Consider the following 23,732-nt stretch of genomic DNA (forward strand, 5'->3'; position numbering starts at 1 on the left):
CAGGGGACACAGGTTCGAGCCCTGGTCTGGGAAGATCACACATGCCACGGAGCAACTAAGCCCGTGCGCCACAACTACTGAAGCCCACGCGCCTAGAGCCTGTGCTCCACAACAAGAGAAGCCACCGCAATGAGAAGCCTGCACACTGCAACGAAGAGTAGCCCCTGCTCACTGCAACTAGAGATAGCCCGCGCACAGCAACAAAGACCCAACATAGCCAAAATAAATATAAATAAATAAATAAATAAATAAAGCAGACTTAGGCTTCCCTGGTGGCGCAGTGGTTGAGAATCTGCCTGCCAATGCAGGGGACATGGGTTCGATCCCTGGTCCGGGAAGATCCCACATGCCGCGGAACAACTAAGCCCATGTGCCACAACTACTGAGCCTGTGCTCTAGCGCCTGCGTGCCACAACTACTGAAGCCTGCACGCCTAGAGCCCGTGCTGCACAATGAGAGAAGCCACCGCAATAAGAAGCCCGAGCACTGCAACGAAGAGTAGCCCCCGCTCGCTGCAACTAGAGAAAGCCCACACGCAGCAACGAAGACCCAACACAGCCAAAAATAAATAAATTTATTAAAAATAAATCAAAATAAAGCAGACTTGAAAGCTGACAATGGGAAAAGCCAAGGAACTAAAATATGCTGCCAAACTCTCAAAAGACTTAGGAACTGGAGGTAGGGTGAAAGTGGGGTTAAAAACAGGAAGGTTGGATGAAAGTTCAAGTAGTTGGATTGCTAGATCCTGACCCCCACATACACACACTCAGCAGGCAGCTGATGGACACCAGAAGGTCCACTCCCTCCCCAAAGATGCAAGTTTAATCTCTGAGGGGGATAAAACAGTCTCTACACTGGAGGACACCAAGCAAAGCTGAAGGCAGAATACTATCACAAAACAAAGACTAAGAAAATATTTACATACTGAATACTAAGACTCCCAAGCTCCTTTTCCCCATTTTGACTCCAGAATATTGGTTCATGCTTTCTAGGCAGGAGATTAGACATTGGAGTTTCTCCAAAAAATGACCCAAGTTAATTCTACAAGAATCCAGAGTCAAAATATTTCCAGGAAAGGGGGCAGCGGGCGGTGCGCGCCCCTTCCCGCGCTCGCTCCGCCCGGGCCCTGGCCCCAGCGGCGGGGGACGCACCCGCAGGCCCGCCCGCGCCCTCCACGGGCCTGAGGCCGCAGAGCGCCGGTCCGGCCCGCCAGGTGCCGGTCCCGGGCCCAGGCGGTGTGACTCGCAGATGTAGCGGCGCAGGGTCGGCCAGAGGGGCGGCACCGGCAGGCGGGAGCCTTGCATTTGCAGCGCTGGGCTCCAAGGGATCGCGGGCCGGAGGAAGCGGAAAGCCGCGCAGAGTCACCGGGGACCTCGGTGAACCACGTTGAGCCTCCCAATGGGGAGCAGATCCACCTGGTGAACTACGTGGAGGACTATCTGAACTCCATCGAGTCTCTGCCTTTTGATCTGCAGAGAAACGCCTCTCTCATGCAGGAGATAACCCAAAATACCAAGAAATCCTGCAGGAACTGAATGAGTATTATGAGAAGTTGAAGCAGGAGACGGACGGCGCCCAGTGCAGGAGAGTGCTGCACTGCATTCAGAGGGCCCTGATTCGGAGCCAGGAGCTGGGTGACGAGAAGATCCAGATCGTGAGTCAGATGGTGGAGCTGGTGGAGAACCGGGCCAGACAGGTGGACAGTCACGTGGAACTCTTTGAGGCACAGCAAGAGGTCAGTGACACCACTGGCCACAGCAAAGCTGGCCAGGATAAGTCAAAAAATGAGACAATCACGCAGGCAGAAAAGCCCAACAACAAGTGGTCCCAGAGACAGCACAACAACGCAGCTAATAATCACGACCATGATTACATCACCTCCGGAATGCCTAAGGGAAAGAAGGCAAAGGCCTCCAAGAAGAAGAAACGCTCCAAGGCCAAAGCCGTGAGGGAAGCATCCCCTGCAGACCTTCCCACTGACCCAAACGTACTGTCTGTGCAATCAGGTCTCCTATGGAGAGATGACCGGCTGTGACAATGACGAGTGCCCCGAGTGGTTCCACTTCTCCTGCGTGGGGCTGAACCATAAACCCAAGGGCAAGTGGTACTGCCCCAAATGTTGAGGGGAGAACGAGAAGACCATGGACAAGGCCCTGGAGAATCCAAAAAGGAGCAGGCCTACAACAGGTAGTGGCAGGCCTGGCTGGACTGAGGCGAGCAGGACAAGCCGTGTATTTATTGCATGGCCACCTGGGTGGGTGCAGGGACTGTACATGTAGCCTTTTAAAGACTGTTGGAAGAGGAGCTCTTTCTCTCGTAGGGACACCGGAGCTCTCTTTGCTTTTCCGCTGGTGCACATATAGAACAAGACAGTGGTCTGTGGATCAGCATTTTAGGAACTGCAAATATAGGTTTGAGTTAAACACTCAAAAAAAAAATTTCCAGGAAGGCTTTTTGCATATGACTCTTACATATTAGTAGCAACCAAAGATCACCAGAAATCTGAAGAAAGCTAGAGACCAGGAAAGAAAGAAACAAGCAAACATCAACAACCAAAGAACACCTGTGAGGAGTAAGATAAAATATGGATTAGAAAAAAAAACTTTAAAAATGAGAATTGTGCCTTTTCATAGGAGGCATAGAGTGCACACAGAGCGCCATGAAGGCCTCAGGCATACTTCGAGAGTACAAGGTGGTGGGGCGCTGCTGCCCACCCCCAAATGCTGCATGCTACCCCTCTATCACATGAGAATCTTTGCGCCTAATCATATTGTTTCCAAGTCTCACTTCTGGTACTTTGTGTCTCAGCTGAAGAAGATGAAGAAGTCTTCAGGGAAAACTGTCTACTGTGTACGAGTGTTAGAGAATCTTCCCCTTCAGGTGAAGAACTCTAGCATCTGGCTGCACTATGACTCTCGCAGTGGCACCCATAACATGTACCAGGAGTACCGGGACCTGACTGCAGCAGGTGCCATCACCCAGTGCTACCGAGACATGGGTGCCCAGCCTCGTACCTAGGCCCAACTCTATCCAGATCAGGAAGGTGGAGGAGATGGCAGCCAGCAAGTGCCACCAACCAGCAGTCAACCACTTCTACAACTCCAAGATCACCACTGCCCCACCGGGTCCTGTTTCACCAGCACAAGCCACGCTTCACCACCAAGAGGCCCAACACCTTGTTTTAGATGCAGGGCCTCCCCATCCCCAGGTGTGCCCAATAAACTCTTTGGGAAAACCAGGAGAAAAAATTAGAATTGTCATTGATATATTTAAAAGAAGAATGCCTGTTAAGTCTTAAGTCCATGAAATGAGAATAAGATAATGCAAAGGAGTAAAAAAGAGGCTTTGGTAACTAAAAATATAATAGCAGAAGTGAAAAACTCAATAGGTTAGTTTAAAAAGTAAATATGAGAACATTTCCCAGAATGTAGAACGAAAAAAGAGAAGAAAATAAGAGAGAAATGATAAGAAGGAAGACCAGCTCAAGAAGTCCAACAAATAAATAATAGGAGTTTCAGAAAACAAGGAAGAGAAAACAGGGAAGCAATCACCACAGTATAATGCTATAAACTTTCCCAGAACTGAAGGACATAAGTCGACAGATTGAAAGGGCCCACTATGTGTATAACACAATGAATGAAAGGAGACTGACACCAATGTACCACACTGTAAAATTTTAAAACAGTGGGGATAAAGATTACATAAGCTTCCAGAAGGAGAACACAGGTCACACCAAAGGATCAGAATGGCTTTGGACCTCAAGAGTAACACTGGAAACTACAAGACTGTGGAGCAACACGTTTAATATACTGAGGTGATTTCCAATCTAGAATATTTTGTCCAACCAAACTATCAATTAATTCTGAAGGCAAAATAAAATTATTTTCCTATTAACAAGGTCTCAAAAAATTACATCCTATGTACCCTTTTTCAGAAAGCTACAGAAGAATGTAGCCCAACAAAATGGGAAACTAAACCAAAAAAGGGAGAATGACACAGAATCCAGGAAATCAGAAATCAAGGAAAGATACAAAGAGAATCATTAAGATGATGGTAAAGGAGTATCCCAGGGTAACAGTTGTATACATGACATAAAGGATGTACCAGTTCTTAATTTATTGCTCCTCAACTCCAAACCTATCCTCCTTTGTCCTGCATTGTAAAACTTAAACTAGACTCTATAGACCACTATTCTAGGGCTAGCCAGTGTTAGACTCTGACATCAGAATGTGCTAGATGGGCAATACAAGGATGGAAGAAAAAGGGACTTTTTCTTCTTTTGGTGCCGTATTGTTTTGAGTGGTGACAAGTGGAGGCGGACTTGTACTCTAGGAAATGTTAAAAGAGGTTCATAATTTCTGGGACTTCCTTGGAGGTCCAGTGGTTAAGACTCCATGCTTCCACTGCAGGGGGCATGGGTTCGATCCCTGGTGGGGGAACTAAGATCCTGCATGTCGCACAGTGTGGCCCAATAGAAAAAAAAAAAAAAAGAGGTTCATAATTTCTTTAAAATATAATTGTCCGGTGATTCTGCTCTTAGGTATTTATCGAAGAGAAATGAAAATGTACATTACAGGCACAGAAGTGTACACCAACGTTCACATAACATTATTCCTAGCAGCCAAGATCTAGAAGCAACCCAAATGTGTATCAGTTGGTGAATGGATACACAAGTTGTGGTGTGTCCATACTATGGAATATTACTCAGCAGTAAAAAGGAACAAAATATTAATAAAACAACATTGGTGAATCTAAAAAACATTATATATTTAGTGAAATAAATCAAACACAAAATATTATATAATATATGATTCCATTTAAATGAAATTATAGAAACGGAAACTAATGACAGAAAGCAGATCAGTGAATTGCCTAGGCCTGAGGATGGGGAATGGGACTGTCTATAAAGGGACACAAGGAAACATTTTAGGGTGAGTGGACTGTTCTATATCTTGACTGTCCTGATAGTTACACAACTGTATAAAATTATCATAACTCAGGGACTTCCCTGACAGTCCAGTGGTTAAGACTTTGCCTTCCAGTGCAGGGGGTATGGGTTTGATCCCTGGTTGGGAAGCTAAGATCCCATATGCCTCACAGCCAAAAAACCAAAACATAAAACAGAAGCAATATTGTAACAAATTCAATAAAGACTTTAAAAATGGTCCACATCAAAAAAAAAAAAAAAAAGAGGGCCTCCCTGGTGGCGCAAGTGGTTGAGAGTCCGCCTGCCGATGCAGGGGATACGGGTTCGTGCCCCGGTCTGGGAGGATCCCATATGCCGCGGAGCGGCTGGGCCCGTGAGCCATGGCCGCTGAGCCTGCGCGTCCGGAGCCTGCGCGTCCGGAGCCTGTGCTCCGCAACGGGGGAGGCCACAACAGTGAGAGGCCCGCATACCGCAAAAAAAAAAAAAAAAAAAAAAAAAAAGAAATAGAAATATGAACAGAACGATCACAAGTAACGAAATTGAAACTGTGATTTAAAATCTTGCAACAAGCTGGGCTTCCCTGGTGGCGCAGTGGTTGAGAATCTGCCTGCCAATGCAGGGGACACGGGTTCGAGCCCTGGTCTGGGAGGATCCCACATGCCGCGGAGCAACTAGGCCCGTTGGCCACAACTACTGAGCCTGCACGTCTGGAGCCTGTGCTCCTGCAACAAGAGAGGCCGCAATAGTGAGAGGCCTGCACACCGCGATGAAGAGTGGCCCCCACTTGCCACAACTAGAGAAAGCCCTCGCACAGAAACGAAGACCCAACACAGCAAAAATAAATAAATAAATAAATAAACTCCTACCAACAACATCTTCTTAAAATCTTGCAACAAGCAAAAGTCCAGGACCAGATGGCTTCACAGATGAATTCTATCAAACATTTAGAGAAGAGCTAACACCCATCCTTCTCAAACTCTTCCAAAAAATTTCAGAGGAAGGAACACTCCCAAACTCATTCTATGAGGCCACCTTTACCCTGATACCAAAACTAGACAAAGATACTACAAAAAAAGAAAATTACAGACCAATATCACTGATGAATATAGATGCAAAAATCCTCAACAAAATACTAGCAAACAGAATCCAACAACACATTACAAGGATCATACACCATGATCAAGTGGGATTTACCCCAGGGATGCAAGGATTCTTCAATATATGCAAATCAATCAATGTGATACACCATATTAACAAATTGAAGAAGAAAAACCATATGATCATCTCAATAGATGCAGAAAAAGCTTTTGACAAAATTCAACACCATTTATGATAAAAACTCTCCAGAAAGTGGGCATAGAGGGAACCTACCTCAACATAATAAAGGCCATATACGACAAATGCACAGCAAACATCATTCTTAGTGGTGAAAACTGAAAGCATTGCCTCTAAGATCAGGAACAAGACAAAAGGAATACAATTGGAAAAGAAGAAGTAAAACTGTCACTGTTTGCAGATGACATGATATTATATACAGAGAATCCTAAATATGCCACCAGAAAACTACTATACCTAATCAATAAATTTGGTAAAGTTGCAGGATACAAAATTAATGCACAGAAATCTCTTGCACTCCTATATAGTAATGATGAAAAATCTGAAAGAGAAATTAAGGAAACACTTCCATTTACCACTGCAACAAAAAGAATAAAATACCTAGGAATAAACCTACCTAGGAAGACAAAGGACCTATATGCAGAAAACTATAAGACAGTGATGAAAGAAATTAAAGATGATACAAACAGATGGAGAGATATATCATGTTCTTGGATTGGAAGAATCAACATGGTGAAAATGACTCTACTACCCAAAGCAATCTACAGATTCAATGCAATCCCTATCAAATTACCAATGGCATTTTTTACAGAACTAGAACAAAAAATCTTAAAATTTGTATGGAGACAAAAAAGACCCCAAATAACCAAAGCAGTCTTGAGGGAAAAAAATGGAGCTGGAGGAATCAGACTCCCTGACTTCAGACTATACAACAAAGCTACAGTAATCAAGACAATATGATACTGGCACAAAAACAGAAATATAGATCAATGGAACAGGATAGAAAGCCCAGAGATAAACCCATGCACCTATGGTCAACTAATCCATGACAAAGGAGGCAAGGATATACAATGGGGAAAAGACAGTCTCTTCAATAAGTGGTGCTGGGAAAACTGGACAGTTACATGTAAATGAATGAAATTAGAACACTCCCTAACACCATACACAAAAATAAACTCAAAATGGATTAAAGACCTAAATGTAAGACTGGACACTATAAAACCCTTAGAGGGAAACATAGGAAGAACACTCTTTGACATAAATCACAGCAAGATCTTTTTTGATCCACCTCATAGAGTACTGGAAATAAAAACAAAAATAAACAATGGGACCCAATGAAACTTAAAAGCTTTTGCAAAGCAAAGGAAACTACAAACAAGATGAAAAGACAACCCTCAGAATGGGAGAAAATATTTTCAAATGAATCAATGAACAAAGGATTAATCTCCAAAATATATATACAGCTCATGCAGCTCAGTATTAAAAAACCAAACAGCCCAATCCAAAAATGGGCAGAAGACCTAAATAGACATTTCTCCAAAGACATACAGATGGCCAAGAAGCACATGAAAATCTGCTCAACATCACTAATTATTAGAGAAATGCAAATCAAAATGACAATAAGGTATCACCTCACACCAGTTAGAATGGGCATCATCAGAAAATCTACAAACAACAAATGCTGGAGAGGGTGTGGAGAAAAGGGAACCCTCTTGCACTGTTGGTGGGAATGTCAATTGATACAACCACTATGGAGAACAGTATGGAGGTTCCTTAAAAAACTAAAAATAGAATTACCATATGACCCAGCAATCCCACTACTGGGCATATACCCAGAGAAAACCATAATTCAAAAAGACACATGTACCCCAGTGTTCATTGCAGCACTATTTACAATAGCCAGGTCATGGAAGCAACCTAAATGCCCATCGACAGACGAATGGATAAAGAAGATGTGGCACATATATACAATGGAATATTACTCAGCCATAAAAAGGAACGAAATTGGGTCATTTGTAGAGACGTGGATGGACCTAGAGACTGTCATACAGAGTGAAGTAAGTCAGAAAGAGAAAAACAAATATCATGTATTAATGCATATATGTGGAACCTAGAAAAATGGTACAGATGAACCGGTTTGCAGGGCAGAAATAGAGACACAGCTGTAGAGAACAAACGTATGGACACCAAGGGGGAAAAGTGGCGGGGGTGCGGTGGTGGTGGGATGAATTGGGAGATTGGGATTGACATGTATACACTAATATGTATAAAATGGATAACTAATAAGAACCTGCTGTATAAAAAAATAAAAAATAAAAAAAGAACCTGCTATATAAAAAAATAAATAAAATTCTAAAATTCAAAATAAATAAATAAAACTTAAAAGATTATCTCTTGGGCTTCCCTGGTGGCGCAGTGGTTGAGAGTCCGCCTGCTGGTGCAGGGGACACTGGTTCGTGCCCCGGTCTGGGAAGATCCCACATGCCACGGAGCAGCTGGGCCCATGAGCCATGGATGCTGAGCCTGTGCGTCCGGAGCCTGTGCTCCGCAACGGGAGAGGCCACAACAGTGAGAGGCCCACGTACCGCAAAAAAAAAAAAGTAACTTGGCAAGAAAAATATTTTACCCTCCAACCTGCATTATTAAAAAATATTTGAATAAAGTTCTACATTCTTTGAAACAAAGAAGCCAACCTCATTTCCTTCTGTTTCAAGCTGTTCTATTCTGTGTAGAATTTCCTTCGCTTTCTTCCAGTAATCTTCAAGATTCTTCTCTTTCATATTTATGTCCTTTAATTGTTCTTCATTTTCATCAAAAGAATATTCTCCTAGACTTAGAGATAACTTCTCAGCTTTATAATATGGGAAAAATAGTGAGTTTTTCCATTACTACGAATGTTATTTTAACACTTTAAATAAGGACAAACTCATACCCCATACCCCCTTCTCTAAATTTTGCACATCCAAACCATCTTAACTGCCTAAGTGGTACTGAAGATAAGTGGAAAGCAAGTGCTTGGCAGAGGCTGAGGACACAAAGAGTCATAAATTAGATTTTACTCTTCAGAATTATAGAGAAAAGAAAATAGCAAGAAAACATGTTATGCTAGGCATATAAACACCCTCAGGTTTATGGCTACTGGTTTTAAAGTAGTTTTTTTTTTTAACATAGTTTCCATAAAGTGGTTCCTTCCTATATTCTTTTAAATTCTCTTTTTACATAATGTGGCAGCAGTTTTCTTCCAAAAGACCAAAATCCTTTTCATGGCCACTTCCTCTATGCTTCAGCCATCAATTCCTTCAATGCACCAGGCTCCCTCCTCTCACAGGACATTTGTGCCTCACTGTTGCGTATGCCTGAGACACTGGACCATAACAAACTCCCTTCTTTTCACCTAATTAACTCTCTACATTCAGATCTCAGCTGAAGAATCACTTCCTCCCAAAGCCTTTTCTGCTCCAAGTCTAGGTCACAGTCCCTGTTACAGGTTAAGATCTGTGCTCCATCCATTCTTAACCTGTATGTTAATTTATAATAACACATTCATTTTTGGGATTATTCAATTACTACCTATTTCTCTAGTTACACTAAGCTCTGTAAACACATAGACTGTTGTATCTTATCACTGTATCCCTAATGCCTAGCACAGTGCCTGGCAAATAAGAGACACTCAAACATTTTTTAAATAAATAAATGAAGGTACTTTATGTTATGATTTAATCATAAGTCACTTGTAGCCCTCAAATTTAAGTCCTACAGCTAAATCTGTCCACACTGCATTAAATAAGTCAATTATCTATACTGTTGTTCTCTTCCATATAAGTTTTTTACACACTGTAGTACTCTAGTTGTCACGTCAAAATTATATAATCTGCTTTTCAAATGTAAGAAGAGCTTGGGAGCTAAAGGGGCTTGGTTCATCAAAGCAGATATAATTCTCTTGCATAAACTTTGGCTGGTATTTTTTTAAAGTAATAGTAAACTTACTAATTTTTTTGCAGTTGTGAAGCACAAAAGTGGCAGCTTTGTTTAGTTCCTCGTTCTGAGATTCAGTTAAGACTTGTATCATGAGTGGAAGCCCATTGCTTTTAAAAAGGTCATACTGATTTTCCTCTGGAAAACACATCAAAGATTAAAGCAGAAGATAGTTACTTTATTTATTTATTTGTTTGTTTGTTTGCCGCACTGCACGGCTTGCAGGATCTTAGTTCCCCGATCAGAGATTGAACCCCGGCCCTGGCAGTGAAAGCAGAGAGTCCTAGCTGCTGGACCACCAGGGAATTCCCAATAGTTATTTTATCTTAAACTATATGCATGAGGTCATAATTCTTCCCTGTGGTAATTATGAACATAGTTCAAATTTTAAAATACGGAAAAACAAAGTTTCAAAGGTATTTTCAATTTAGAAAATAATCTACTTATATAAGATACCTAAGTCTCATAAGTGATAATCTCTGAAACACAGCCACGGAGCAGTGTCACACCTCATAAGAGTAAAGAAACTGCCCTCACTTGGTTTAAAAAAAGGTTTTGTTGTCAATTATACATCAATAAAAAAATAAAAATTAAATTAAAATTTTTAAAGGTATAGTGAACCATAAATTATACAGAGGTAAAGAGAAAGTATAGAGAAATAAATGAATGGAGAGAATGGAAAATGAGGGAAGAGAGAGCAGAAGAAGCAGGAGAATAAAAAGAGGGAAGTGGAAAAGTGGGAAGAGGAGAGAGAGGAGATTGGAGGAAGAGAGAAAGGAGAGAGGAAAGTGAAGAGGGTTGGGGGACTTCCCTGGTGGCGCAGTGGTTAAGAATCTGCCTGCCAATGCAGGGGACACGGGTTCAAGCCCTGGTCTGGGAAGATGGCACATGCCACGGAGCAACTAAGCCCGTGCGCCACAACTACTGAAGCCCGCATGCCTAGAGCCCGTGGATAAGCATGAGATAGAGAAGCCACCGCAACAGAGAAGCCACCTCAACAAGAGAAGCTACTGCAATGAGAAGCCCATGCACCGCAACAAAGAGTAGCCCCCTCTTGCTGCAATTAGAGAAACCCCACGTGCAGCAATGAAGACCCAATGCAAAAATAAAATAAATAAATTTATTCTTTAAAAAAAGAAAGAAAGTGAAGAGGGTTGGAAAGGAGGAGAGTGGAAAGAGGAAGAATGGCAGGAAAGTGGAGAGAAGGAGAAAATGGAAGGGGAAGAGAAAAAAGAGAGAGGAGAGAATGATAAGTAGAGAAAGAAAGAGAACTTTCTAAGGTTTTCAAGAAGGAAAAACAGGAACGTATCTGTGCAGCAGTGTGAAGAGTGGATTGAAAAATGGAGATAGAAGGAAGAGGACACAGGGAGGAATCTATTGCAATAACATTGGTGAAAGATGTTGAGGAGCTGAGGGCTTAAACGGGGAAAATAGCACTGGAATTGAGCAGAAGGGGATAAGGAGGGGTAAACAGAAGTAGAGCCACAGGTCTTAGGGACTGACTGAATACCATGGCTGAAGAAGGATGAGGAGCAAAATGACTGGTTTGGGGACTAGGAGAAAGGCAATACTTTTAAGCTGGGTGGGTGGGGAGGAATAGTGTATTTCCACTCCACCGTTTTAATAAACACACTAAACAAATCCAATACTTACCACAATCCTCTGTACAATGACCAACAGTAAGTATGATACTAAATTTTTCTCCTGAATCCAGACTTTCATGAAGCAGTAATGCCAGAAGTTTTGAAACAATGTGGTACTTGGATAGTACTACCCCAAAAGTAGCTAAAAAAGGAAAAAAAGAACAAGTACAAACTTAAAACGTATAGCTATACATACAGTATCTTCCAGATATTACATTATACTATTTTTCAGATCTTATCCTGGGAGAATGACATTATATATCTACATAATATCTAAAATTCACATCTCATATAGCATCTAATATATATGTATATATATATGTGTGACTATAAACAAATTCATTGTAATAAAATGGTGGCTTATATAGCCCTCATTAATTCCTCTTCCTATACTAAAGCAAGTTTTTTGAAGAATGCTTTCTTCTAAGTTGTCCTGAATAATGTGGTGAATATGAAGTAATAATACTACCTTCCTAAAATCTACTTACTCTCACCTTACATTCCTCATCTTATCTAGATTGACAGTAAAGACCTTCCTATGAAATCAATTCCTGCCTGTCATTGAAATACACTATTAACTGACCACGGTTCTACTGACGTTAATGATGCAGTGAAGCATACCTGAAGCTATACTGAGATGTGAAAAATTCAAGAAGTCCACCAATTTAAGCTACACTTCTCACGGTTTTGTTCTTCATGTGTATGTGTGGTGTTTTTTTTTTTTTTAAACAGCGTTCAGAGTCTAACTACTGACAGCAACAAAAAGGTTGTGAATTCCTCAGCAGACTACATCTTAATAATTTTTGTATCTCTAGAGCTCACATAGAGCCTGGCACATAGCAGGCCCTAAATAACTGATTTTTTTAAAAAATGATCTATTTTTTTCAGTTATTTGTGAATCAAGAGTTACAGAGATTTATAGACTATCATTCCTCAGTATCTGTACATGTGAGAAGCAGCCATGAGTTCAAGTCTGGTTCTGTTACTCACTGGTTACAGTAGGGTAAGTCTATCTCACGCTTATCAGATAGAGGCATACCTTAATTCTTTATCTCACTTTTTAAAATCTATAAATTGGGCTTTCCATTCCCTATGTCTCCAAAATGTCCCTTGATTTCTCATCTAAACTTTTTTTTTTTATCACAAGTTGCCAACAGTACTTTACTTTTTCTTTTCAACATCCTGTTCTGCAGCTTCCTTGGCCCTTTTTGCCTGGATGCCAAAGAGCCGGGCGTTGGCACAGGCCATGCAGAGTAAACTTTTTCATTTAATGCAGCTTTTTAAGTGAAACAAAGGTTTAGGACTGACAGACTCTTATCTTGATTCTATCATCAAACCTGAAGTCAGAAGACCTAGATTTGAATTCTTAGGGAAGTCATAACCTCCATGAGAAAATAAGGAGTTGGACTAGATAATTTCTAAGTTTCTCTCCCACTTATGAGAAACTGGAAGTCCAATCCATGCTAGCGTTCAATCTATCATTTCAACATTCACCATGCTGAATTGAAGCAAAATGCAATTGCAGAAAAATTACTAAGCGTTTTCACTCACGATTATCAGCAATACATGCATCCACTGTCTTTGTCACCACCACTGCAAGCTTAGCACTGGAAAGGGTCTTGTGTGAATCAGATTCCAACTGCACAAGAACTTGAGACAATACATCCAGTCCACCCACAGATATAAAGTATTTCTGCACATATGCTTAAGGAATAAAGTAGCAGAACTATTATACTTCAAACAAGTATATGGTTTCATTAAATTAATTTGTACTAAATATAACATTAACTTGAGTTTTTAAAATACTTACTAAAAATCCCAAAATGAAAAATCCAATCTTTACCTGTGCATATACATAATCACAAGATTGATTTTATTTACTTACATAAGAAACTCACTTTGACATAGTACAACTACATGTATAGTACAGTACTTCTTTCTTGTATGTTAGATATCTTGTTTCATTTAGCAAGAACTGGTATATTTTGCAAGAATGACATTATTAAATTCAAGTCCTTCAAGAGCTATAAAGAATAGATTCATTCATTTAGCTTGGTATTACAATTAGCAAGCTGACTACTTTCTGAATTCCAACATAACTCATTCCTCAAATCTGAATCAACAAAGGGCAAAGTAAATTAACTGTTTCAAAAAAAACACATATTTCACCCATCTTATTTAAGCCTAATTCTTTTACTTCTTGGAGCATAAAAGTATAACATATTGTTGAGAGTCATAACAACTATTCCAAGCAAAGATTGGATGACAGATACATTTTTTAAAAGCCTTTAGTCTTTTGTTCCCCTGTAGGAAATGATTCTGATGGCAAAGTACCCCACGGGTCTGTGCATTCAACAGCCCCTATCCCAGCAATGGGCATATAACAAATGCATATATGGGCTACTGATTATAATTCTGTCACAAACCTTCCCAGTCTACCCTAGTATCACAAATTGAGCCAGGATGATTTAAACACAAAAATTACTTTTTGTATTGTTCAATAAAACACAAAAATCTTAATCTAAAAAAATCATGTTCAAAAATTTCTACATCAGAACAGAAATGTTAGGAAATGTTATTTAAGGATAAGCAAACATTTTCAATATTATGGAGACTCCAAAATAGGCTTCTTTACCACAAAGTATTTTCATTAAAAAAATCTTTGAAAGTATCTTAAAATTCTTAGATGAAATTGGGCACTATATTACCACAAAGATTTTCAGTTATAGCCTATGTAATGAAAATTCAGGCTTATAAGCACAAGAACATCCTAGTCTATACCTGTACACTTAATATTTCAAATTACCTCTAATCTATTTCATGTCAGTTTGCTGAGAGTAATAAGGTCCTATAAGTAGGACACAGCAGTATTACTCATCTAAGTTGGTACTTAAAGAAAGAGGAAATGTCAAAGCATCATGGAAATAGATTTCAATTTTTGAAATTATAGAGATATGTTCCTTTGCATATGATACATGACTACTTGCTTTAAACATCTGAATATAGATACACACCAGCAACGTGTGAGAAGGTTCTAGTTGTTCCACATCCTCATCAATATTTAATATCACTAGCCTTTCTACTTTTAGCCATGCTAGTGGGTGTATAGGGCTATCTCCTTGGGGTTTTCCTGGGTACAAGTTCTTTATCAGATGTACATTTCACAAATATTTTCTCCCAGTCTATGGCTTGCCTTTTCACCTTAACAGGATCTTTTGAAGAGTAAAAGATTTTAATTTCAGTGCAGTCCAATTTATAATCTTTTCTTTAGTGGCTCATGCTTTCTGTGTCCTAAGAAATCTGTCTACTCCCAAATTATAAAGATTTGCTCCTATGTTTTTGTCTAGACTTTTTATAGTTTTAGTTCTTACATTGAGGTGTAGGGATCATTTCAAGTTAATTTGTGTATACTGTGTAAGGTAAGGGTTGAGCTTCATATTTCACAGATTGATAAATACTTTTTCCAGCACCATTTGTTTCTACCTTTTCCAACACAGAGTTACTGTGGCACCTTTATAGAAAATCAACATTCGTAGAAAATCAATCATATATATATGTCTACTTCTAGGTTCTCTACTTCTTCCATTGAACTATGTCTACACTTACACCAATGCTACACTCTTGATTACTGTACAGTAAGTATTGAAATCAGGTAATATAAACCCTACAATTTTGTCCTTTTTCAAAATAATTTTGACTATCCTAGCCCCTTTGCATTTCCATGTAAATTTTAGAATCAGCTTGTCAATTTCTGCAGAAAAGCCCGTTGAAATTTTGATGGGGAGTGCCAAGAATCTAGCGATGAATTTGAGAAGTGACATTATAACAATATTGAATCTTACAATCCATGAATATGATATCTCTCCCATTAATTTAAGGTTTTCTTTATTTCAGCAATGTTTTATAGTTTTCAGCATATAGACATAGCAGATGAAATCATTAAATGTACCCCTAAGTATTTTGGTTTTTTTATATTATTGTAAATGACAGTTACTTTAAGTTCCCAAGTGTTGCTAGTATTTCTGTATATGACCTTGTATCCTGCAACCTTGCTAAAATCACTTATTAGTTCTGTAGCTTTTTGTAGATTCTTCAGACAATCATGTCATCTATGAATAAATACTATATTTTCTTCTTCCTTTTCAATCTCTATGCCTTTTATTTCATTTTTGTGCCTTACTGCACTGACTTGGATGTCCAGTCAAATAATGAGAGTGGCCATCCTTGTCTTTTTTCCAATCTTAGGGGGAAAGCATTAAGTCTTTCACCATTTAAGTATGTTAGCTGTAGTACTTTGTAGAAGCCCTTCATCACATTGAGGAAGTTCCCTTCTATTCCTGGCTTACCAAAATCTTTCGTCGTGAATGTATGTTGAATTATGTAAAAAGCTTTTCCTGCATCTTTGGAGATCATATAGTTTTTCTTTTCTAGTCTATGTATATGGTGAATTTCCTAATGTTAAACCAATCTTGCATGCGTAAAGTGAATGCCACTTCGTCAGAATATATTATCCTTTCTATATATTGCTGGATTGATTTGTTAATATTTTGTTATGGATGTTTGCATCTATGATCATAAAGGATATTGGCCTATAGTTTTCTTGTAATGTCTTTTTCAAGTTTTAGTATGGAAATAATGCTGCCCTTAAAAGTTTGTTGGGAAGTGTTTATTCTACTTGTATTTCCTGGAATAATTTATGTAGAATTTTTTTTCCTTAAATGTTTGGTAGAATGCAACAGTGAAGCCTTTTTTCTTTTTTCTTTTATTTATTTTTGGCTGCGTTTGGTCTTCGTTGCTGCGTGCAGGCTTTCTCTAGTTGTGGTGAGTGGGGGCTACTCTTTGTTGCAGTGCGTGGGTTTCTCATTGTGGTGGCTTCTCTTGTTGTGGAGCACAAGTTCTAGGCACATGGGCTTCAGTAGTTGTGGCATGCAGGCTCATAGTTGTGGCTTGAAGGCTCATAGCTGTGGCTCGTGGGCTCTAGAGCACAGGCTTCAGTAGTTGTGGTGCACGGGCTTAGTTGCTCTGAGGCATGTGGGATCTTCCTGGACCAGGCCTCAAATCCATGTCCCCTGCATTGGCAGATGGATTCTTAACTACTGTGCCACCAGGGAAGCCCAAGTGAAGGCTTTATGACCTGGAATTTCCTCTGTGTTAAGGTTTTAAACTACAAATTCAATTTCACTATTAGATATAGGAATATTCAGTTTATCTATTTCTTCTTGAGTGAGCTTTTGTAGTTTGTGTCTTTCAGAGAATTTGTCCAGTTCATTTAAGTTATCAAATTTAATGGCATAAAGTTGTTTCTACTATTCCTTTGTTATCCTGTTAATATCTGTTAAGATATAGTGATGTCATCTCTCATTCCTTATAATTTGGGCCTTCTATTTCGTGGTTAATCTGGATAAAGGATCCATTTTAGTGATCTTTTTAAAGAACTAGCTTTTGGTTTAATTGATTACTCTGTTCTTTTTCTATTTCATTGATTGCTAAACTTCTCTTTGTTATTTCCTTTGTTATGCTTACTTTGAGTTTAACTTGCTCTGTTTTCTAGTTTCTTAGGTGGAAACTAATATAATTGATTTGAGACCTTCCTTCTTTCCTATGCAAGCCTTATTGCTATAAATTTCCATCTAAACACTGATTTTGCAGCATCCCACTGTTTAATTTTGTGTTTTCATTACCATTAAGTTAAAAACATTTCTAATTTCCTTTATGATTTATTTTGTGATTCACAGGTTTGTATTTTTATTTTGATGTGGGTTTTTTTAGTACTCTGTTGCTTAATTTCTAGATATTAGGGACTTTTCTAGATGTTTTACTTTTATTAATTTCTAATTTAATTCTATGTGGTCAGAGAACACTCTCTGTGGGTTTTTACAGTTTTGCCGTGTAGGTATTCTGTTTTGTGAGGATATATGGGAAGATTCAAAACTATGCTGCCACCACCATCTTCCCATATCGTCTTAACAATATCTATTTTAAAGATTTTCTATGTATAAGATAACTTATACAATAGTATAAATGGATCCAAAATGACACAACTTACTGGAATTCATTAATTCAATAGGTTTTTGTTATGCTTTAAAATATGTTTTTTCAAGTATAACCCAGAGAATAATGAATACTTACTGTTATTTGCAAGAGTGAGTCCAATAAATGAGCAAATAGGGCGAATTATCTCAGGTTTCATGCAATTTATTAGCCAGTCATTAGCATGTGGAAAAAGTGAAGAGCAAAGCATTTGATTTTCATCTGAAAGGAGAAAAAGGCAATCATATTTTAATATACTTGGAAAATATCAGTTTTTTATTTGTTTTTATCTTTATTTTTATATGTAAATATTTGAGATAATTACCATTTTGAGGATTGTTGACACAGACACACAGAGTACTACACACTGAAGACCACAACTGATAACTCTGGAAAACATTTTCATCTGACAAATTCAACTCATGTTTTGAAAGAACTGTCCTATTAGGTTAAATAGAAAAGGAAGTAATTAATACAAATGTGTTAAGGTCTTAAGGAATCAATAATTAATAACAAGAAATGTATATTTACTTACTTGAACAACTGTGATAGAACTGAAATACATCCTGTTTCTCTCACAAGCGTCTGTCCAGTCCCTTAAAAAAATAGCCATATATTACATGAATATGACTTCTGTTTAGAAAATAATTTTGTAGAAATGGAGAACAACATTTAAGTAGTATTTTTTTAGGTAGTTTTTTTTTTTTTTTTGTGGTACGTGGGCCTCTCACTGTTGTGGCCTCTCCTGTTGCAGAGCAACAGGCTCCGGACGTGCAGGCTCAGCGGCCATGGCTCACGGGCTCAGCCGCTCCGCGGCATGTGGGATCTTCCTGGACCGGGGCACAAACCTGTGTCCCCTGCATAGGCAGGCAGACTCTCAACCACTAAGCCACCAGGGAAGCCCAGTAGTATTTTTAATAAATAACTTTCAGTCACTTTAAAGTATTATAAAGCACAATACAGAATTATAATAGGTAAAAATCTGTAATCAAGGGCTTCCCTGGTGGCGCAGTGGTTGAGAGTCCGCCTGCCGATGCAGGGGACACGGGTTCGTGCCCCGATCCCGGAAGATCCCACATGCCGCGGAGCGGCTGGGCCCGCGAGCCATGGCCGCGGAGCCTGTGTGTCCGGAGCCTGTGCTCCGCAACGGGAGAGGCCACAGCAGTGAGAGGCCCGCGTACAGCAAAAAAAAAAAAAAAAAAAAAAAAATCTGTAATCAAGATTATTACGGAAAATACATTACTTACGCTTAGAGAATGATAGTATTCAAATTTCCTCTAAAAATTGCAAAACACTTATTTTGCATGGTTCTGTGTTACAATACCAAAATAGGCTCCAAAATAGAAAAAAAATTAATTCAAAACATAAAAATAGAAAAAATAAAATCTAGAAGCATTTAAAATGCATATAAAATTTCTAACAATTTGAAGATTTAAATAAGCAATGTTAAAAAAATAACCTTAGCCTGGGCAATAAGTATACAGGAACACTCTATACACTACCCTTGCAACTTTTCTGTAAATCTAAGATTGTTCCAAACGAAAAACTAAAACAACAACAACAAAAACAAAGTAAAACTTTAGCCAAGAGCTACATGAAATTTAACGCCATTGCTGACTGATAAAATGACCTTAAATACAATGATAATTAAATGGCCAATTCAGTGGAAAATCAACCAAACTAATTCATTAAATGCTTCTCTTTTGCTTTTAAAGCTGTTTCTTTTCAATGTTAATTAAATAATGCAAATCACTTTAGTAGTTTTTAAAACACTAAATTAATAAATATCAAACAAATGCATGCTATTAATTCTCTTTTCTTTAAAGCCGTAGTTCTCAGAAGTTAGTAAGATTAAAAAAGGAACTGACATAAAGACTAGAATAAAAGGACTAACAATGACTGTTCCAATTTATTATTTTTTAAAATATTTCCATAACATAAGAGAATGTACTTACTATTATTTGAAACTAGAACCAAAATAACATAGACAGACATTCTTTTCAAATTTGTGTTTGAATCATTGTTAGATAAGAACCAATTTAAGTCTTCAAACAATTCTGAAGTGCACAAAGTCTGCTGACAGTAAACTGAAATATGAAAATATAATTTTAATTTCTATGTATTAGCACAGACAAGATTTAAAATATGCTGAACAAAATATAAAATTGCCATATGGACAATTCTCAACCAGATCTCATTTCACTGACATTTATTAGTCATACAGCAAATTCTGACAAACTTATATGCTTACTCAATTAACAGACCAAAGATGCAATATTTTAATCAGAAGTACTTGATCTAGGTTCTAAAACATGTATTGAAATCTCATAGAATTTCCAATAAAAGCCTAACTGAACAAAAATTTAAAATAAAACATGACCGAAAAATTGAGGATAAGTAACAAAACATAGCCAAAGAAAAATTTAAGAAAATTCAGAAATCTGCTTTAGAAAAGAGGGACAAATGATACTTGTGGTATTTTTAAAGACTTTTCTAGATATAAAAATATCTTTCCCAAAGACAAAAATGATACCTACACAACAGGAGAGGTTTTTTGGTGATAATCATGCAATAAGCAGAATTTTAAAAAAATAATTTGAACACATATATCCAGTGTCTAGAACAGCTTTTAGACACTCTCAAAGGGAAAGGCAATGTCTTATTTATCCCCAATGCCTAGCACACAGCTTGGTTCTCTACAAGTGGTGAAGAAATATTTAATGGTTGAAAATATAAGAATATAAAGTTATTTGACAAACTGATGGTTTAGATTTAACCTCATTTCAGGTATGCTACAGAAAAATGTTTTTGTCGGCCATACAGAAAGCATATTTATCCACATATATGATGGCTGTAAGTTATCTTCATATTTTGATCCAAGTACCTGGATATATAGATAATAAACAGAATAGAAAAACTAGAAATAGACTCATTAAGTGATAATGGTAGCATCTCAAATCAATGTGAAAAAGATCTACTTTTTTTTTTTTTTTTTTTTTTTTTTTTGCGGTACGCGGGCCTCTCACCGCTGGGGCCTCTCCCTCTATGGGGCACAGGCTCCGGACGCACAGGCTCAGCAGCCATGGCTCACAGGCCCAGCCGCTCCGTGGCACGCGGGATCCTCCCATACTGGGGCACGAACCCACGTCCCCTGCATCGGCAGGCAGACTCCTAACCACTGCGCCACCAGGGAAGCCCAGATCTACTTTTATTAACCAGTGTTGGGATAGCTGGATTGCCGTATTTTAAAAAAGATAAAACTGGAACCATTCATCACACCATATCCCAGGAAAATTAAAAAAGAATAAAACATGTATAACTAAAAAATAAAATCACACAAGTACCAAAAGAAAACATGGGTGGATTCCCCTATAATCTGGGAGTATGGAAAATTTTCCTATGATTCAAAATCCAAAAGCAAAAAAGAGAAAGAATGATGAATTTTATTTTTATAAAAATAAAAAACATTCGTATGGCCAAAAAAAAAAAAAAGATAAGCATAGTAAAAGACAAAGTAAAAAAAAAATGTTTCCGACTAATGGCAAGAAAAATTGTGAAAGATTTTGAAATGGATGATAACAATTACTGAATGTCCTGTCTAGCACACCCTTCTAGATTATTTGTGTCTTTTACTGTCTTTGGGCTAATTTATAACTCTGTAAATTGTAGAAAACTGATATTAATGCAAGTTATTCTTGTCCACAGAAATGCAAAACATTTCGACCGGTAGAACATAATTGATTTTTGACCTGCAGACACCCAGTTATGTGCCTATTCCTAAATTTCAGCTTTCCCAAATGCCTATAGTATTGTTAGTTAGTTAGTTAGTTAGTTTGTTTGTTTTTTGCGGTACGCGGGCCTCTCACTGTTGTGGCCTCTCCCGTTGCAGAGCACAGGCTCTGGATGCGCAGGCCCAGCGGCCATGGCTCACGGGCCCAGCCGCTGCGCGGCATGTGGGATCCTCCCGGACCGGGGCACGAACCCATGTCCCCTGCATCGGCAGGCGGACTCTCAACCACTGTGCCACCAGGGAAGCCCTATAGTATTGTTTTTTGCCATTATTTTTGAAACAGTTGTAACATTTTACTCGTTTCCTCATTAGTTAATAAGATAAATAAAATCTTTGGTATGCATTAATTTAAATAAAATACCTGGAAAAAACTATCCAGACATGTAAAAAAGGAACTGAATTCTAAAATTATTTTTTAGTAGTTTGTTAAAGTATAACACAATGATTAAAGGATAGTGAAATAAAGTTTTCATATTTTACCATTTTGTTCTGCAACAGCTCCTAATGTATATAATGCTGCTTCTTTTACCATACTATGTTCACTTGACTTTGCAAGATTTTTTACAAACATCAAACCACCAATTTCCCGCAAATAAAGACCTGCATTACCTGTAGAGTGTACAGACAAAACAAAGAATATTTATTATAATTATTATTTTAAGGACAATAAATCACATGAACCTAGTAACATAATATGTACAGTAACTGAGTAGAAGAGAAAGAACTATGCATATTTCATATATCACAATACTAAACAAGTAGAATCACAAATAAAAATTCACTATCATGTCTTACTGTTTTGTTGGCAAATTGAATGAATAGTGACCAGAGCTTCCTTTTGCGAAAAAGCATTGTCCATTTGATACTTCAGACACTCCAATAATAAGTTCAGGTCAGTCTTCATTTCTAAAGAACAACAATTTCATTATTTTAAACCAAACATTTCCTTTCAAAAACTAACCATTTAAATTTCACCCTCTAAATACATATCTTTGTATTTGCTTTTTAAATAATATGTATTACTTTTTAAAATCTAATAAGCAGGGGCTTCCTTGGTGGCTCAGTGGTTGAGAATCTGCCTGCCAATGCAGGGGACACAGGTTCAAGCCCTGGTCTGGGAAGATCCTACATGCCGCGGAGCAACTAGGCCCGTGAGCCACAACTACTAAGCCTGTGCGCCTGAAGCTTGTGCTCCACAACAAGAGAGGCCGCGACAGTGAGAGGCCCGCACACCGCAATGAAGAGTGGCCCATGCTCGCCGCAACTAGAGAAAGCCCACGCACAGAAATGAAGACCCAACACAGCAATAAATAAATAAATAAATAAAATTTGAAAAAAATCTAATAAGCAATAAAGATATGTAAAAGAAAGATGTTCCTTCGATAATATAACTTGAAATGAACTTCTTATAATTATTTGATTTTCCCTTTGCATGAAATATATGAAAAGAAAATCCAAATATTATTCTCTTTAATTAAAGCCACATTGGTTTAAATATCTGCTATTTAGAATGAACTGAATGGAAATGAAAATACACCATATTAGGGGCTTCCCTGGTGGCACAGTGGTTAAGAATCCGCCTGCCAATGCAGGGGACACGGGTTCGATCCCTGGCTCAGGAAGATCCCACATGCCACGAAGCAACGAAGCCCGTGAGCCACAACTACTGAGCCTGCTCTCCAGAGCCCGCGAGCCACAACTCCTGAAGCCTGGGAGCCTAGAGCCCATGCTCTGCAACAAGAGAAGCCACCACAATGAGAAGCCCACGCACCGCAACAAAGAGTAGCCCCTACTCGCCGCAACTAGAGAAAGCCCGTGCACAGCAACAAAGACCCAACGCAGCCAAAAATAAATACAATAAATAAATTTTAAAAATACCTTTAAAATAAAAATAGTGTTTTCTGAAGTGAAGATAAGCCACAAATGGAGAAAATCCTTGTAAAGCACATATCTGATAAAAACATATCCGGAAAACATATAGACCTTTCAAAATTCAACAACGAGAGCAAACCACCCAATAAAACAATGAACAAAAGATTTGAACAGACAAAAAAGATACACAGCAAATAAGCACATGAAAAGCTGCTCAACATCATTAATCATTAGGAAAATGCAAATTAAAACCACAAGGAGACATTATTACATGCCCACTAGAATGACTAAAATTTAAAAGACTGACCACAACATATTTTGACAAGGATACAAAGGAACTATAACTCTCATATACTGCTGGTGGACACATAAAATAGTA

The 23,732-nt window shown here is 38.5% G+C and overlaps 1 protein-coding gene and 2 pseudogenes across 8 annotated transcripts in view; 2 read left to right on the forward strand and 1 right to left on the reverse strand.

Annotated features, from left to right (window-relative positions):
* Positions 1 to 23,732, reverse strand: part of TERB1 (telomere repeat binding bouquet formation protein 1) — a 46,662-nt gene that overhangs the window by 14,494 nt on the left and 8,436 nt on the right. For 6 of the 8 annotated variants that reach the window (XM_060084009.1, XM_060084008.1, XM_060084011.1 and 3 more), the window contains exons 3-12: positions 22,277 to 22,387; positions 21,962 to 22,090; positions 19,647 to 19,778; positions 18,227 to 18,287; positions 18,017 to 18,132; positions 17,791 to 17,913; positions 13,213 to 13,365; positions 11,672 to 11,803; positions 10,031 to 10,156; positions 8,737 to 8,894 (exon numbers count right to left, since the gene is read on the reverse strand). In XM_060084009.1, coding sequence (XP_059939992.1) covers positions 8,737 to 8,894; positions 10,031 to 10,156; positions 11,672 to 11,803; positions 13,213 to 13,365; positions 17,791 to 17,913; positions 18,017 to 18,132; positions 18,227 to 18,287; positions 19,647 to 19,778; positions 21,962 to 22,090; positions 22,277 to 22,387 — 1,241 coding nt within the window. The remainder of the gene's footprint in view (positions 1 to 8,736; positions 8,895 to 10,030; positions 10,157 to 11,671; positions 11,804 to 13,212; positions 13,366 to 17,790; positions 17,914 to 18,016; positions 18,133 to 18,226; positions 18,288 to 19,646; positions 19,779 to 21,961; positions 22,091 to 22,276; positions 22,388 to 23,732) is intronic. The other 2 variants (XM_060084010.1, XM_060084012.1) reach the window with 2 other exon arrangements.
* On the forward strand, positions 618 to 2,191 carry LOC132480527 (inhibitor of growth protein 1-like; annotated as a pseudogene).
* LOC132480466 (large ribosomal subunit protein eL20-like) lies at positions 2,633 to 3,185 on the forward strand (annotated as a pseudogene).

This window comes from Mesoplodon densirostris, chromosome 19 (assembly GCF_025265405.1).
Source record: "Mesoplodon densirostris isolate mMesDen1 chromosome 19, mMesDen1 primary haplotype, whole genome shotgun sequence".
NCBI lineage: Eukaryota > Metazoa > Chordata > Mammalia > Artiodactyla > Ziphiidae > Mesoplodon > Mesoplodon densirostris.